The sequence below is a fragment of the Anser brachyrhynchus genome (assembly GCF_964034855.1).
Source record: "Anser brachyrhynchus genome assembly, chromosome: 9".
Taxonomy (NCBI): Eukaryota; Metazoa; Chordata; class Aves; order Anseriformes; family Anatidae; genus Anser; species Anser brachyrhynchus.
Genome location: NC_137703.1, coordinates 5,776,207 through 5,791,482, shown reverse-complemented (window position 1 = coordinate 5,791,482; position 15,276 = coordinate 5,776,207). Strand labels below are relative to the sequence as shown.

Here is a 15,276-nt window from a genome sequence, read left to right as displayed (position 1 = left end):
TTGTTGCTGAGAGCTCCCACTGCACCTTGGCACTCAGGTTCTGAGCGTTGGGCCAAGGCCAGGAGTCTGCGCTGCCCTGCTAACGAACCGAGACCAAGTCTCCACACTCGGATTTGAAGCCCCACTTTTTCTAACCCGCTGTAGGTGTGAGAAGGAGGTCTCAAAACCCCGGTGAAAGCCAACGCGCACCCCCTGAACCGCGCTGTGCCCCCTTCAAAAACTTCTAAGGGGGGACCAAGGCCTGAGGGAAGAGCTCCCCGGCGGCCGCCTCGTATACCCGGCGGGGCTGCGAGGGGCGGGAGGGGGGCGGTGTGAGCGGGCCCGGCCCCGCCTGCCTCCCGCCCCGCCGGGTAAAGGCGGCCGAGGGCCCAGCTCGGCGCTGCCTCGGGCGATCCCTGCCGGGCCATGATGCTGCCCACGGCCGGCCCCAGCCCCGGGCAGACCTGCGGGGCCGTGCTGGCCGCCGCCGTGCTCCTGCAGTCCGTCTGCGTGGCCGTCACCTTCCTCTACTTCACGAACGAGCTCAAGCAGGTCGGTGCGGGGCGGGACGGGGCTCGGGCACGCCGCCTTTGTCCCCTCGTGAGGGGCTCCCGGGGCTGGGTTTCGGTGTGTAAGCCCCGCTGGGTTTTGTGGGGGGCTGAGGAGGTGCGAGCGGCTGGCTGCTGCTTGGCTCGCCCCTCTCCCTGCAAAACGTTGCTGGCACGCCGGGAAAGTTGTGCTCCCCTCGTGGTTGCAGGAGCCTGTGTGTGTGAGCCGGATTTCCACTACCCCCTGTGGTGCTTGGGGTTTTCTAGGATGCCCTACCCAAAACTGGCCGTCCTGCTGCACGGTGGTGCCAGCATTTGCTTCTCCTGGTGCAAAGGTAAACCAGGCTGCAGGCGTGTGCGTTATGCTCATGCCATGCCAGAAAATGTTGCATAAATGTAAACATATCTTACCCGTGTGTTTAATCTTCCCTGTGTGTTTATTCCACGCCAAATTTAATAGGTGGAGTCTTCTGAAATGTCAGAATTCTCTGTGAAGCAAGCACTAAAGGGCACGCAGTATGGTTCTGCAGCGTAAGGCAGTGCTCGTGTTTTGGAAGGATGTAAAAGATTTTCTTGCTAGGTTTCTAGCTGTGACTGCCCCCTGCTTGGTGAAAATGGTGAGCCACAGAAATGTGTTGATTTAATGAACTTAGCTTGCATAAGAGCAAGGATGAAGAAAAATGCATAAACAAATTCTCATGACTTCCTGAATACGGTTCAGAGTCCTTTGCTAACAAGCTTGCCTGTGTAAGCAATCGGTAACCACACTGATTTGCATAAAGGGAAGGCAAAGATATGTACACCTGGTATACGACCACATCTAACAGTACCTGACCAAAATACAGCTCAAGATTTCTCAAGAAGACATGCCTGCATTTGCTGTGCAGAGCTCAGTCCCGTGCTGAAGTTGTGCTGGGCTGTAAAGTAACTTTGGTGGCTCCTAGGAGGACTTTACACACACATTTTTCACACTTCCTCTGGAGCATGATAAACAAGCAAAAAGTGTACCTAGAGACATGGGCTGCTGCCCCACATCTACATTGTGCATGTGGAATAAATCTTGAAAAGATACAATGATTTTTTGTCTGCACATTTTTCTTTTCTTTCTTGTTCACAAGATCGGCATTTCTACACCTTCCACAAATTGCTGTGGCTGCACAGACTGCAAATATTTTTATTTTTACCAACAAAAATTGTATTACTAGCAGTTTTTCTCTACAGCTGTAGTCATCTGAATAGCACTCAGATATGACCGTTCACTTTAAGAATTTTGCTATGGGAGGAAGTGCTGAGACGTGAGTACAATAAAGTTCATTATGCTTCAGGATACAGGGCTGCAAAGAAAATACACTATTTCCTTCTTTTTTGAAAACATAGTCCACACACTAGCCCTAGGGTAAGAAAGAACCTTTACAAGGCAGCATTCCTGCAGGAATTGTGTCCTCACAGACTCTAGTGCTACAGATAAACCTCACTGAGCAAGTTTTACAATAAGCCTTGCCTTTTCTACCAAAAAAAAAAAGCAGAAATACCAATCCTTCAGTACCATACTGGCTCTGGTACAAGGCTGCATTCCCTGAGGATTTCAAAATGGATGGAAAACACTGTTTCAGTGTTACTGTAGTAAAACTGTTTGGGGGAAAAGTGCAGCAGGTAAGGATAAGGCAGAGGTGCAGTACTGTTTGCTTCCAGATCAGAGGGTGAAGCTTGGAGGTGAGCCTTGCCAGGTCGAATAAGGAACTAACAGTACTATCTCATATGCACCCTTTTTTAAACTCATCAAACTACCTTGTTAAAGGAGCTGCTGTGGTTAAATCCATCAGAGCCCTTATTTTTAGGGCAGTTCTTTCCTGAAAAAGCACATAATTTTAACTACTTCAGGTGACTTTTTGAAACAAGAGCCCTGATTATAAAATATCACTGCATTCTTCAGCAAAGGCGCAGAAATCTTTGCCAACACTCGTAGGGTTCGCACCATCTCTCACTGATGCCTTCCGAAGTACAGAATCGTTTCAGGGGCTAGATTAAGCTCGGGAGAGCTGGCTGCTGCAAGCTGCAGGTGCTGTGCAGGGCGGTGGGAATTGCAGGGTGCTGTGGGGGAATTCTTCTGAGCCTCCCGGAGGGGGATGTCTCTTCCTAAAGGAGCAGGAGCGTGAAGGAGGAGGTGGCCCATTTATTGCTTTCAATGCCCTGGGCTTAAGGACAGCTGAAACTGCTGCGTGTTGAATAAAAGGATCCGTTTAGCAAACCAAACCGAAGTCTTTAACATAAGAACAGCGGCATTTAGACGTTACAAGGAGAAGTCCGTCTGAGTGCTTTGCATGCTGCTGGCTGCCTGTTCCGAGTTTCGGCTTGGACAAGGAGCCTGCAGCAGCGGCACCCAGCTCGGCAGGGTGCAGGCGTGCAGCGTGAGCTGGGCAACAGCGCCAGCTGCAGCCGGGTGCCTCACCTTGCCCCGGGCACCCACGGCTTTGGCACTTTCATTTCTCTTTATCGGGGCAAAATACACTCTCTCTGTAACGAGAGGGTCCATGTCACAAGCATTTGGCATTATAATTTTGTTTGGACCCAAATGTCATCTCTATTGTCTGGACTTTGCTCTGCGCTCTTAGGTCAGATACAGTCACAGAGAGTCCCCGGACTGGAAGTGGGCAGATAGACAAACATCAGAGAAAGCCTGGATTTTAAGTGACACTGGCTGAAAAGACAGAATGGAAAATACTTGTACGGTTCAGTATTTGATTTCATCCCCAATAACTTCTGAAGAAAAATCCCCTGTGCAAAAGAAACTGCATTCTGCAGTAAATAAATGAAGTATTTACAGCATTAATGATTTGGGTATTGAATTTTTATAAAGCTTATTTACTTGAGTGCTGGGTACCAAATTTATGTCCGTGGAGGTAACGTAAGTGTATTTTTGCATATTAGCTGTCACTGTAATTAAATAAATATGTAAAATCAGGATGAATTACTCACGTTGTCTCTATAGCCATAACTTGTACCATACTAGCAATGCTTTTAAGAAAAGAAAGCACATTCCTAAACATGGTGAATTCAGTGACATACCACAGCTGGAGGTCTGCGAGCACATCAGAGGTGACAAATTCTGGCTTTCCCTTCTGCTGCAGCTCTGGGACACGTACTCGAAGAGCAGCGTTGCTTGTCTCACCGGGGAGGAACTTGGAGATTTCATCCAAAACTTGGATGTAATTGAAAGCGAAGACAGAGCAGCTGACCCCTGCTGGCAAGTAAAGTGGCACCTGGGAAAGTTAATTAAAAAGGTATTTGGAACTGACATGTTGAAATGGGTGGAGCTTGATGCTGTTTGGATTTAGAGAATGCTAATAGCAGGATGAAGTGGGATTCCCTGATTGCTTTATTGCAGGGCAGTAGTCCAGCCATAGCTTCAGCTGCAGAGTGCTTGTACTGAAGCCAGAAAAAAAAATCATGGCTACAGTTGCACTGCATTCACGAAATAATGAGGCAAACACAAACAGTTTTTTACTGAGGCAATTTCAGCGAAGCTTCAGTCCCTTGCTTCACAGAGGAGGGTGGGACTGGGCTCTCCCTCTGAAGCCACTGGTGGCAAGGAGAACCTAGCAGCTCTGAGATGCCAATGTTCACAGTCCTGCAGGAGCAAATCCCTTTTTCATTCTCACACCTGTGCTGCACAGAGAACGGGAGCTATGCCTGACCCAAGACCAGCGTTTTTTTCAGCCTAAGCATGCAGATCATAAGTTGTGCCACTCCTGTTTGTAGGTACAGAGACCGTCATGAGAAAATGAGGTAAAATGTAATGGGAAGCTAGGGAAAAACGTGCCTGAGAGATGGCCTTGTCATGGGCTGTGAAATGCACCAGGGGAGAAAGGAGTGAGCGAGCACGCAGCATCAGGCACAGCACCTTCCCAGCTTGCCTTTCACAGAACTCTGTCTCCTACATGACTTGCACACAGTGCATGCAATTGTGGCTACGGAGAAGAAAATGAGCCTGGCTGAGAAATCAGGAAGGCTAAAATCTTCTGGAATGGTTTTCAAAATCCCAGCTCCAGCACATAAAAAAGCACATCCATAGAAATTTATTTCAGGCTGCAACTTGACTGATGAAACTTGCATCCCAAAATAGATCCTCTATTTGTATTCAGAGATCTCAGCTCTTTCGGTGGAAGTTCTACCAGTGAAGTCCCTGAAATCCTGCATAAGGAAAATGTTGTTTTGTGTAGTGGCCGTTTACACAACTGACCAATACACAAGCTCCCTGCTTGCTTGAAAAAAGCTGGCCTGGGTGCTAGAAATGGAAATAAACGATAGGTGGCTGGCTGGCTGGCTGGCTGGATGGACAGATGGCAAGAAATGTGACAGGGCAGAACCAGCAGCAAGCCACAACACAGGGATGTCAGTCAGCCAGCATAAACCATCCCAAACCACCAGCATGCTTGCTGCAGCCATGCTGGTGTCAGTAACCTGGCCAGTTTGTTCCAGCAGTCAGTGAACGGAAAGGAGGGGGCTGCACGAAGTGAGATGTGCTGGCTTAATAACTTAGATAGATAGACAGGCAGAGGCATAAAAATAAATGAAATGTAATTTCCCAGAGCCAAGATCCCACAGATGTGCACCGCTGCCAAGTATTACTCTGTGAGTGGAAGCTGATCCTCATACACTTTCTCTCTTCTTATTTAAGAAAAGCAATAGGATCACATTTTCCAAAAGACTTAAAGCCCAGATGGCTGAGTTCTCTTGGAAATGTTTTCCCCAGTATTTAGTTGTGTAAAAGGTGTAAATGTAGGGATACTTTATTACAAGAAATTAATAGTCTTTTTTCTTTTTATTAGGTTGTTGATCATATTCAGAATAGCGTCTATTCATGAGTGGGAGAAAGAAGACTGTTTTTTCTACATCTATCACTTTCTGCTGACAAACTAATTAGTTTTCTCTGTGTTTGTTGGCAGATGATGTCGAGAAGCTTTGAGGAAAACATATCTGCAGTCAATGGTACTATAATAATTTTATTAATTGTGGTAAAAAGGAACTGCTAGTGGCGTCTGATGTGTAGAGACTCAAGTAATTTATTAGAAGTGCAAAAAACAGTGACTGAGGTTTGGTACAGTTACACAGTTCTTTGGCAGCAAGTCATCAAAACATGAGTACCTATTTCTGGAAGGCAAATTTTCAGGAGCCAGAAATATGGTCAAAGGCGAGGTAACTGAGGGGGATGCAGAGGACAGCTTCTAGACCGCAGTATTGTGCGGGAGTTACGGGGACGTTGAAATGGCCTGCTGTCCTGGGGACATGCAGCACTGCACTGCGGGCAGATCCGTTACCGACAGCTCTGCTGAAGCCGTGCTGCCCTGAACACGGGTAGCAAAAGCATTGCGACCTGCAAGTGGAAATTCAGAGTAAAGGCTACGAATACTTAACTTTAAAAGATACGCATCATAAATATGAAAATTTGTTACTATAGGTTATTTGTCTATTGGTAGTTGGGGAGCTGGGGGAGAAGAAGAACAAAGAGGCATATAAAGACATTCCAAGGAGAGCAGGAGCAAAAGGCTTGATTGAGCCTTCTTAGCCAAGAGCACTCAATCTATGATTTAACCAGTTAAAAAACCTGACACCCATATTCCTTAAAACCACATGGTACAGAAGTGTTTAGCACATGACAGACACGCTTTCTTACATCCCTGTTTCTAATCGGAGATTCTGTTTCTCGTCCCTGTGCAGCTGACAAAGCCCTGACGCTTCCGCGCACAGACGGACAACGGCCGCAGGGTCCTGTCCACAGGATAGCAGCACACCTGACAGGCAACAGCAACAGGAGGAGTTCCTTGTCACCACACAGTAAGGAAAAGCCTATAAGAACAGTTAAAGGTCACAGAGCTTACTCTCTCGCTGGTAGCTTGCTGTTTACATATGCTTTTATATACTCACATGGAGTTAATAGCACGAAACAAATCATAAAGAAATCTCCTTGTCCCAGACAATGTGTTTTTCAGCTCATTCGCAGAGAACTGGGAGAAAGCCTGTTCCCCTTGGGTACCTCACTGACTTTTCTTCTGGAGCCTTTGTTAGACCAAAAAAAAAAAAAAAATCTCTTCCTAATGTTAAGCTTTCCTCTTTTCTTTAATTTACTTCTGTAGGTTGTATGAGGCCCAGCTGCTATGGTGACAGACCTATTAGAGCCAGAGACAGGGAGACTTGACATTCAGGCTGTATTAATGAAAGGCTTGGTGGGGTTTCATCAGCTTTGGAGGGTACCAGGCACAAATGGATATTTTAACTTTGTTACCAAGTAACAACATAATGTTTTTTCTCTTATTTGAGAGCACAGAAATCCAAAATAAAAATAGTTTATGTGAATACCGACATAGCCCTGAACAACTTACTTCTGCACCTTCCAATTGTTTTGAGAGGCCGGAGCTAATGACCTGCTATTGGGAACCACTGGGAAGGGCAGACTTCCTTACCTGCGTGTCCTTACCAGACTCCCTGACCAGCAGACACCAGGCTTTACCACCCCCAGGCTCTTAACTTCCCCTCTCTCTTTTTTCTCAAGTAGATTCCTCACCCCGAAGAGGTAGCGGACACAAAATAAACAACTGGGAATCGTCAAGGAAAGGCCACTCTTTCCTTTACAATGTGGAGCTGAGGAATGGCGAGCTGGTGATACCGCAAACGGGGTATTATTACATCTACTCACAAATTTATTTTCGCTTCCGTGAAAATGAGAACGAGGATTCAGGTTTGTTGGCACAAATCAGAAACCCCAAGCAGCTCGTCCAGTATGTTTACAAACTGACTGATTACCCAGAGCCCATTTTGCTCATGAAAAGTGCAAGAACAAGCTGCTGGTCTAAAAAGGCAGAATATGGACTTTACTCCATCTACCAGGGTGGTGTGTTTCAGCTGAAAAGGGACGACAGGATTTTTGTCTCGGTCAGTAACAGTGACATAGTTGACATGGACAAGGAGGCGAGCTTTTTTGGAGCCTTTATGATCGGTTAAAAGATGAAAACCGTGCTCCAAAGGAACCGGTTTTCATAGCCAGGACCACCTCAAAATTCCATAAAACAGGATAGTAAGCAAATGCTGTAGCAATACCGACAATACCGGGATCCCCCTTGTCAGCTCGCTCTCGCCGTGCCGAAACACGCTCCCACCAGCCGGGAAGAAGCCTGGCTGCCACCGGGCGGGCGATGCTTCGCGCAGGCTGGGGATGCGCAGGGACATCACGGGGGGTCAGACCCCGCAGGTAAGCACCTGGCTGTGATCTCTGCAGAGGTGCTCCACGCTGGCTCAGGTCGGGTGGCCGAGGGGCTGCTCCGGGTGTGGGTGCTTGAGGCTGAAACTGGAGACACATTTCACCCGTGGTCTGCGTTGGGAGGCTGTCAGGAATCTCTCTGCTCCAGCAAGGAGCCGTGCAAGTCCCACTTCCCAGATGCCAGTGGAATTATTCTGGGAGTTTTTGTTGGAACCTGAGTTTTGCAAAAGGGAAAGGCCATCCCAAACTCATGCTGCACGTCTTTATCTCATCTGCCAAAGCACTTAAGCACCTAATTAATTTTAAGCGCACAAACAGGCTGACTAAACCCGGGTATTTACACGCTTGAAATTAAATATGTGCTTAAGCATTTTTCAGGGTCATGGCTTGAATAAACACATTAGTCTGTCTTAATCAGTATATTGTACATAAAAACAGCTGCTGAAAGGGCACAGAAGAGGTTTTGAAATCAATCAGTATTTTGAGATCAACACATTATGATAGTGCCTGTTTACTTAATTGCTTTACTGCAAAGATTTCACCGTGCTTCCAATAGGTTCAGTAATGCAGTTGCTGTACACTTGTTGACAGCAAGTACCTGATACCAAAAAAAAGTGATTTTCTCTAGATACTGAATTCTATTAGACATTTCCCACAAATTGAGCATGACATGGTTCTTCCATGTTTATTTGTACTGGCCTGTATTTGGTAAAGATGCAATGCAGAACAACACACCCTGATGACTAATGTTTTAAGGAAAACATACACAACTATGTGTACTTAACCAGAAGCTGCAGTTTAGGTAATACTATTGATTTTTTATTTTGTTTGTAGAGATGGGTGGAAATTTTTCATAACTTTTCTTAAACTTAAACTGGCTGCTACAATTATTAACTCTATGATTAGAACTATTTTCTATTTAAAAAATGCAGAGAATATAAAGGTTTGCAGGTGTAAGTTGTATGGGCTAGATAGATCCTCAGCATAAATCAGTACATCTGCAGTGGTGTCAGTGAAGCTATACCAGTTTGCACCATCAGTGCATTTTGCCCAGGTTCAGAGAAACTAACGGGAAACAGAAGGTGAATGTCAGAAAAAAATGGAGGGAAAGGAAGACATCTGCTTTTCAAATGTTACTTTAAATCAACAGAATAACTCCAGGAGAAAACCTGGTTGTCTATTTTTTTTAACATATTAAGGTTCCCACGGCAACCTTCCCATTCACCTTCCCATTGTGATAATTAAATCACTGTACAGCCCTTGCAAATGGGCCTCGTGAGTAGACGTGCATCATTCATCTCACTGCTTTGTCAACAGGAGGAAATGAAGGGGCACAAGCCCCTGCGTTTATTTTGTTGTTCGGAAGAGCAGTTCGTTTCGTTGGGCACTTAAATACCTGTGTATGAGCAGTCAGAGAAGAACTTCAGCAACACCCTCCTTTTGACAGGCTAGGACAAAGAAACACTGGGGTGAGCTTAAAGCAATAACATCGTCTGCTGTTTTAACATAGTGTCACATATACTTTTTTTCAGTGGTAATCAAATATGTGAATTTCTCCATCGTTTACTGAAGTACTTTGTCTCAAATTCAAATAATCTATTTCAACACTGAACAGAAAACATATCTATAGTTTTTTTCCTGATTTCAGTACTTAATTCAGAAATTTTCTGCCTGGCAGACAAGGCTAGGGAGAACAAAGCCATTCCCTACATAACTGGATGTCTGCTACATTGGAAAAATGACTTTTGTAGCTGCTTATCTTTTCAAATGGACCAACCATTTTAGTTGCAGGACAGGAGTGACCCATGTTATCAATTTCTTTAAAAAAAAAAAAAAGTCTGTTAAAAATGTATTTTTTTAAAAGTTATTTTAGGAACTTATTTGAAAGAAATACGTTTGAACTGTGAAAAACCATTTCCGATTGCTGGTGGCAGCTTAAGAGTCAGAAGCCCTCCATATGGCTGAGAACCAATTTGTGTAATGTAGCAGTTGTGAGCAGCTAGAAAGGACTGGAAGGGAATCCGGAGGGGTCTTCGCACACTTGCAGCTGACATTAAGACAAACTATTGCACACATATTTTAGTTTTTTGCTCGATGTTCTCTCTCCAACTCCGAATATATATCATGCTCACTGTTGCTTAGGGAATGTTCCCGGGCATTATCTTCTTTTTTTATCTGCATGTACGTATTCTTGGTCCCTGCATGCAGAGCATATCACAACAGGGATCACACTGAATAATCATATTTTATTTCTGAGTAATCCAAAGGCATGCTTGCCAGATATTATCCTGGGGAGAGACTATCGAGCGATATCTGAGAGGACGCATTTGAAGACAAGTGGAAAGATATATCAACTTCTGATTGTACATTTGCACCGAGTCATACTTTTCATCTCACTTTTTGTTGAATGGTAAATGTAGCAAATTTTTATTTGTGGGTTTAGGTTGCAGTAACATGTAAGTATTGTAATTTTTCTACATATATTTTCTATAAAATGTTTTTAGTAAATACTTATTTTGCCTTGTCGTTTTTATTGGCTTCTATAGCAGCAAACCAGTGTGTCATTGTTTCTTTGGTTGGTGTCAGGTATAATCCATTAAATGCCACAAACGCCTGCAATGCAAAGGACATAATGCAAGCCACTGTGCAACACCACATCATATAACACCGTGTAATTGGCTTCCTGACCATAGAACAGCAGGTGAACAGCATCTGGAAGCAGTGCGCTGAAGAAAACACTCAAAAAGATTTCATGACCAGAGACTGCAATGCTGAACACTAACCTTGACGTTCTTCTCACATTTCTGGAAAAATCTGGTATGGAAACACCTAATCCTTACCCATCGCCAAAGGGCAGCAGATGATTTATTGAATTTATAGTGCAGATGACCATTTACACAGATGAAAAACAGCATTAAAAGGGAGGTCCCCTGAAGTTAAAAACAGATGCCCTCGTTGCACCAAAAGCAAACTCGGGGTATCATTCAGTCCAGCTGCCCCACTAGCAAAATTTTTCCCAACCAGAAAAGCTCATGAAACCCAAGCGAACCCTAGGAACTCAAAAGACCATGAAGACATCGTCCCCCCTGTCCCCAGCCCTGAACCCTGGGACAGTTTCCTCCAGTGCCTGCAGAGAAGCACTATGGCTGGCACAGCAGCAGCACAGGGCTCCTGGGGGGCAAGCCCGCAGGAAAATCACCCCCACCTCAGCCAGACCCAACCCAGGGCTGGCTCACGGCCGTGTGTCCCCTGTTCCTGTCACCTCCTCGTAGCTGGTCCCAGTGTTATTTCATTGGTGCTGCGCTGGGCTCTGGCAGACCCCCACATCACCGGTTTATGTGCTGCACATCCACATGTCCCACAGAAGGCTGGTTGCCTCCAAAACGGCCTCACAACCCAAATACATTTCCCCCAGGGTGAGTGTTAGGTTTACCAGGGACCCCCCGCTCATCAGACAAAGCCCTTGATGGCCTTGATGCCCCCCCAGGGCACCTCCAGCCAGGAGCAACCCCCACGACCGCATCCCAAATTGCAGGGATGCCCACAGGGTTTGGGAGGAAATCATCCATTTCATACAGACCGCTTTTATTTCAGCAGAGGTTTCTCTTTTCTGGTGTTTCCATGGGAAAGAGGGCTTATCAGCTAACTCGCTTTTATTGTACCTTTCATTACTTCAGAGAAATGGACCTCTATTTTTTGCTTCTCTTTGCCTTAGTATATATAATTATTACTGTTTGTATTGCAGCAGCATTCACTTGGCCAACCAGAATCAGGGATGCATTTACAGTACTCTGTGCAAACAGATAAACAGCCTGATTCAGACACTGAGATTTTGAGATACATAAGTTTACTTTTCAGATGACATCTAAATATTAGAGACTAAGGAAAGAATGAATGTAATGATCAAAACAACACAAATATCACATTAGGACAAGATCTCATTCATCCCTCCAAGGCACCTTGTTCCATTCAGTAGCAGAAATAAAAGATAGATTAGGATAACTTTGGGTGTTATCCAATTTTCACAGATTGGACTTTTTTTTTTTTATACGCAGTTACATGGACATTTATAGCTATGTCCATCAGCATTACTCAGAACTCTGTTCTCCACAACTTTCCTCTTTTCGTTCATACTAACAGACAGAAAACACACACTATGTATGTCACGTTAAAAATCACTAATTTTCCCCTCCTTGACAGTGCACCACAGTTAACTGCCTGAGCGCCACATCACAGCAGCCTTGTAATGCCCCTCCTTTCCCTCAGATATTTGTAATCCAAACCTACATACATATCTCCATTACTTCCTTCTGAAAGTTTTCTGAAAGCCCAGGGAGATGGGGCCAAGGCCTGGCGGTTTAAGCAGCTTCCCATTTTCGGGGGCTGTTCTGCCAGTGTTAACGTAATTCATGCTCCTTGTCTATAATATAAATATATATAAAATACATAATATGTTGTATATAATAACATACATAATAATAATAATGTGTTCTGCATACAACAGAATCCAAGGCATAAATCCTTTTCAAGGTGCTTTTGGTTTTGTCAGATTGTGAATTCTTCAGCTCATACTATTCTCAGTTTCTATCAAGTCATCCTTATTTGTCCCTTAAAGCTACCAGGTGAAGAAAAAGAAGATAAATTGCAGATTTGTTCTAGATTCAGGCAGGATACCACTCCCTGTTTCACAGGAGAAACAGAAGTACCAAGAAGAAAGTATGACCAGGAATAATGAAGTATGCAATCCCATTCTGCCTGTTCTGGCACTAACACAGCTCAAATCACAGGGCACATTAGTAAACACACACAAATCAGGCAAACATCCCTCATTAGCACAAGACTTCTGTCACAAAGTTTGCTGTCCTGTGAATTACCAGAAAGGTGTCTCCTGCCTCCAGAAGCAAAGCCTTCGAATGAATGCCCAATGATATTCAAAAAACGCAAGATACATCTCCTTCTACCCTCATGCTATAAATAATTTAATAAATTCTGAGTACTTTTAATCCGGAGTAAATGTATCTGTGACTGATGAACCTTCTTCTCTCTCCACGTAGTGACCGAGTTCACAAAGAGGGACGCTCACGCGCTGGTGCGACCCAGCGGCATGAGGAGCTGAAGCACTCTGAAAAAGTAAATCTAAAATGTATGCCTCTGAATTAGCAGCATTAGAGAACAGCTTCACTGATTAATTAACTAACAGTATTTCGAAGTTGGTTCCAGATGTTTACTTCCATGTAAACAACTCTAAAGTGACTTGAGCACATTCTGTTTTTTTACGTTGTTAAGTTGGATTACCACTATTTGATCAGCATTACTCACTGATGATAGTTACTAAACCGTAACCTTTGAAAGCATTCACCAGATGCTACCTTCTGCTCTTAAAATACAACATTTATAATAAAAGTCAAAACATCTCTGCCCTTAGATATAATCAAAAAATGCATTTGCTTTTCTGTGAATTGTTGGAGACGCATCATTTTTAAATGGGAGATCTCTTCCTTGAAGTCTGTTTTCTACATTCTTCATCTCTCCACAATAAAACCATAATCATTCTATATTCAAAGCCTTCGGATATTTCCATGACAACAAACAATAATATAAACTAGAATTAAAACTTTATTGGATGAAAAGAAAATTGAAAGAATGGAACATAGGAGAGAGATTTCAAAACACCATAAATAGAAACTCTCTTGTACCTTATCTCTAGTGCTCGATACAGCTTTAACACTGCAGAAGAGATGCACCAACATTTTAAGAGTTCCCTGAAAGGTAAGTGTCCTTTGTAATGCTGTTTTTAGTTCTTTTTTTTTTTAATTTTTTATTTATTATTTTTGGAATCTCTCTTTTGGTCATACATATAGTTAGTGGATAAAACTGTGAATAAAAAATCCTTAACTTCTGCCTCTTTCTCTCCCTTTTTTCTCATCCTGATATTATCAGTGACTTCAATCTTCTCTGTGGTTAATAAGGCAACATAAAAGTACTGTTGCTGCAGCTGAGGGCAGGTAGGTAAGTATCAGGAGCCTAAAGCCACCTTCTCTCACAGCTATTATATCTTCTTTCACTACTATCTCCACGCCTGTCCTTCACTACATGCAAAGCAGATGCAGGATGTCATGCAAAGTTAGTTGCAGTAGTTCTTTATATCTCCTCCAGATTTGGCCTTCAATTGTCAAAGAATCAGAAAACTGGAACTGCTTTTCTTCGCTCAGCTGTTTTTCTGGCTTCGACCCCAAGGAGGAAAAGCAGCCAGAGGAGCCCTTGAATCATGCTGCCCTTCGAGCGAGCAGGGGGTCGGTGCTGCTGGGTGCAAAGAACGACTGCAATCTGTGATCCAAGTGGGTCAGCACTCAAGACATCAAACTCACAATGAATTAGGTGTTAATTCATTGCATTACAAGCTCGAGCTGTCAGGGGCATATAAATCTGCTGCTACCTCAAACTTGGCTACTTGATTTTGCTACACACACTTCAGTTCAAGTATGATTTTACTTTTTTTTTTTTTTCTGGAAAATTAAAAGAAAGCTTTTGTCTCCCTGGGGAAAGAGAACCGGTCATTTTTGACAAGACACAGCTCAGCAAAAATTGGAAGAATTTCATGAGAATGAAAAATCCTCGCTGCAAAGTCACATTTGAAGCCTCAGGCCATCTTCTCTGCCAAATATCAAAGTCCTGCAGCTACTGCCACTGGTTTGAGAATATATCATGAGGGAAAAAAGAGTGAAAGCATTCTTTATAATAATAGAAAGTATTTGGCAGCGTAAATACAGAGACAGTTACCAGTTCCTCTATAATACAATGCAACGTCATTTAAATTAGATTGGACACAAAACTGTAATACGAATTAACTGTATATTGGTGGCATACAGACCATGATTTTTCTTCAGAAATATATAAAGTGATTACATAGACAGCTGGATAAACAAAGTGAGAAGCACGATAGGCTCTCCCTTTTTCTTTCTTTCTTTTTTTTTTTTTTTCAACTGCAATTGATTTGTGGCTATACCCCCATAAAATTTAGCAACTGTTGAGTAACTTGCTACAAAACTGTCTCACAGTTCAAGAGCAGGAATGATGAATACTGGCTCCAATGAAACTGCAAAATATATTGAAATTGGGATGTGGATGAGGCACTACGGGTAGCGCTTGCATTATTACGGGAAGCACTGCAAAGTGCTCATCATCAGGCAGGTTCGGAGGCACAGGCAGAGTAACACAGCCTTGGGTCACCCCACACTTATGTTCTGCTCTTAAATAAGGCTTGGCAGTTATGAGACGGCAATAGCAGATGGTGTGCACACATAGGCAAGTGTGCACATGGTGTCCCCTGGCAAAAGAGCACAAAACTCCATGTCCCTGCTGCGTTAAGCTGGATGCCAGTGGGGACTGGGAGCACTGGTTGCCCCAGAGAGATGGGGCGCAGGGGCAGGGGTGAGCACGAAGATGGGAAGCGGGGAGCAAGACGAGGCTGGGGGCTGTTTGGCTGGGCTGGGG

General features: G+C 44.0%; 1 protein-coding gene and 1 long non-coding RNA gene across 3 annotated transcripts in view; one reads left to right on the top strand and one right to left on the bottom strand.

The window, feature by feature from the left end:
- The window catches only part of LOC308199720, a 42,957-nt gene extending 39,224 nt beyond the window's left edge, over nucleotides 1-3,733 (bottom strand). Inside the window, exon 1 of the long non-coding RNA XR_013954891.1 lies at nucleotides 3,594-3,733. This is a non-coding gene — a long non-coding RNA (uncharacterized lncRNA). The remainder of the gene's footprint in view (nucleotides 1-3,593) is intronic.
- TNFSF10 (TNF superfamily member 10) lies at nucleotides 308-10,292 on the top strand. Of its 2 annotated transcripts, none has more exons than XM_080604270.1 (5): nucleotides 308-531; nucleotides 3,656-3,808; nucleotides 5,474-5,516; nucleotides 6,246-6,362; nucleotides 7,081-10,292. In XM_080604270.1, the coding sequence occupies exons 1-5, from the start codon at nucleotides 406-408 to the stop codon at nucleotides 7,524-7,526; spliced, it is 885 nt and encodes a 294-aa protein (XP_080460396.1). In that variant the 5' UTR covers nucleotides 308-405; the 3' UTR covers nucleotides 7,527-10,292. The 2 variants fall into 2 exon arrangements, with proteins under 2 accessions (XP_080460396.1, XP_080460395.1); XM_080604269.1 differs by having other exon boundaries at nucleotides 310-531; nucleotides 7,078-10,292.
- Nucleotides 10,293-15,276: the final 4,984 nt, after the last annotated feature.

Bases quoted from the DNA above. Each gene is read 5' to 3' on its own strand.
- TNFSF10 (XM_080604269.1), top strand. From the start codon at position 406: ATGATGCTGCCCACGGCCGGCCCCAGCCCCGGGCAGACCTGCGGGGCC. The intron at 5,517-6,245 runs GTACTATAATAA...GTCCCTGTGCAG, and splicing joins AAACATATCTGCAGTCAATG to CTGACAAAGCCCTGACGCTT. The intron at 6,363-7,077 runs GTAAGGAAAAGC...TTTTTTCTCAAG, and splicing joins GAGTTCCTTGTCACCACACA to TAGATTCCTCACCCCGAAGA.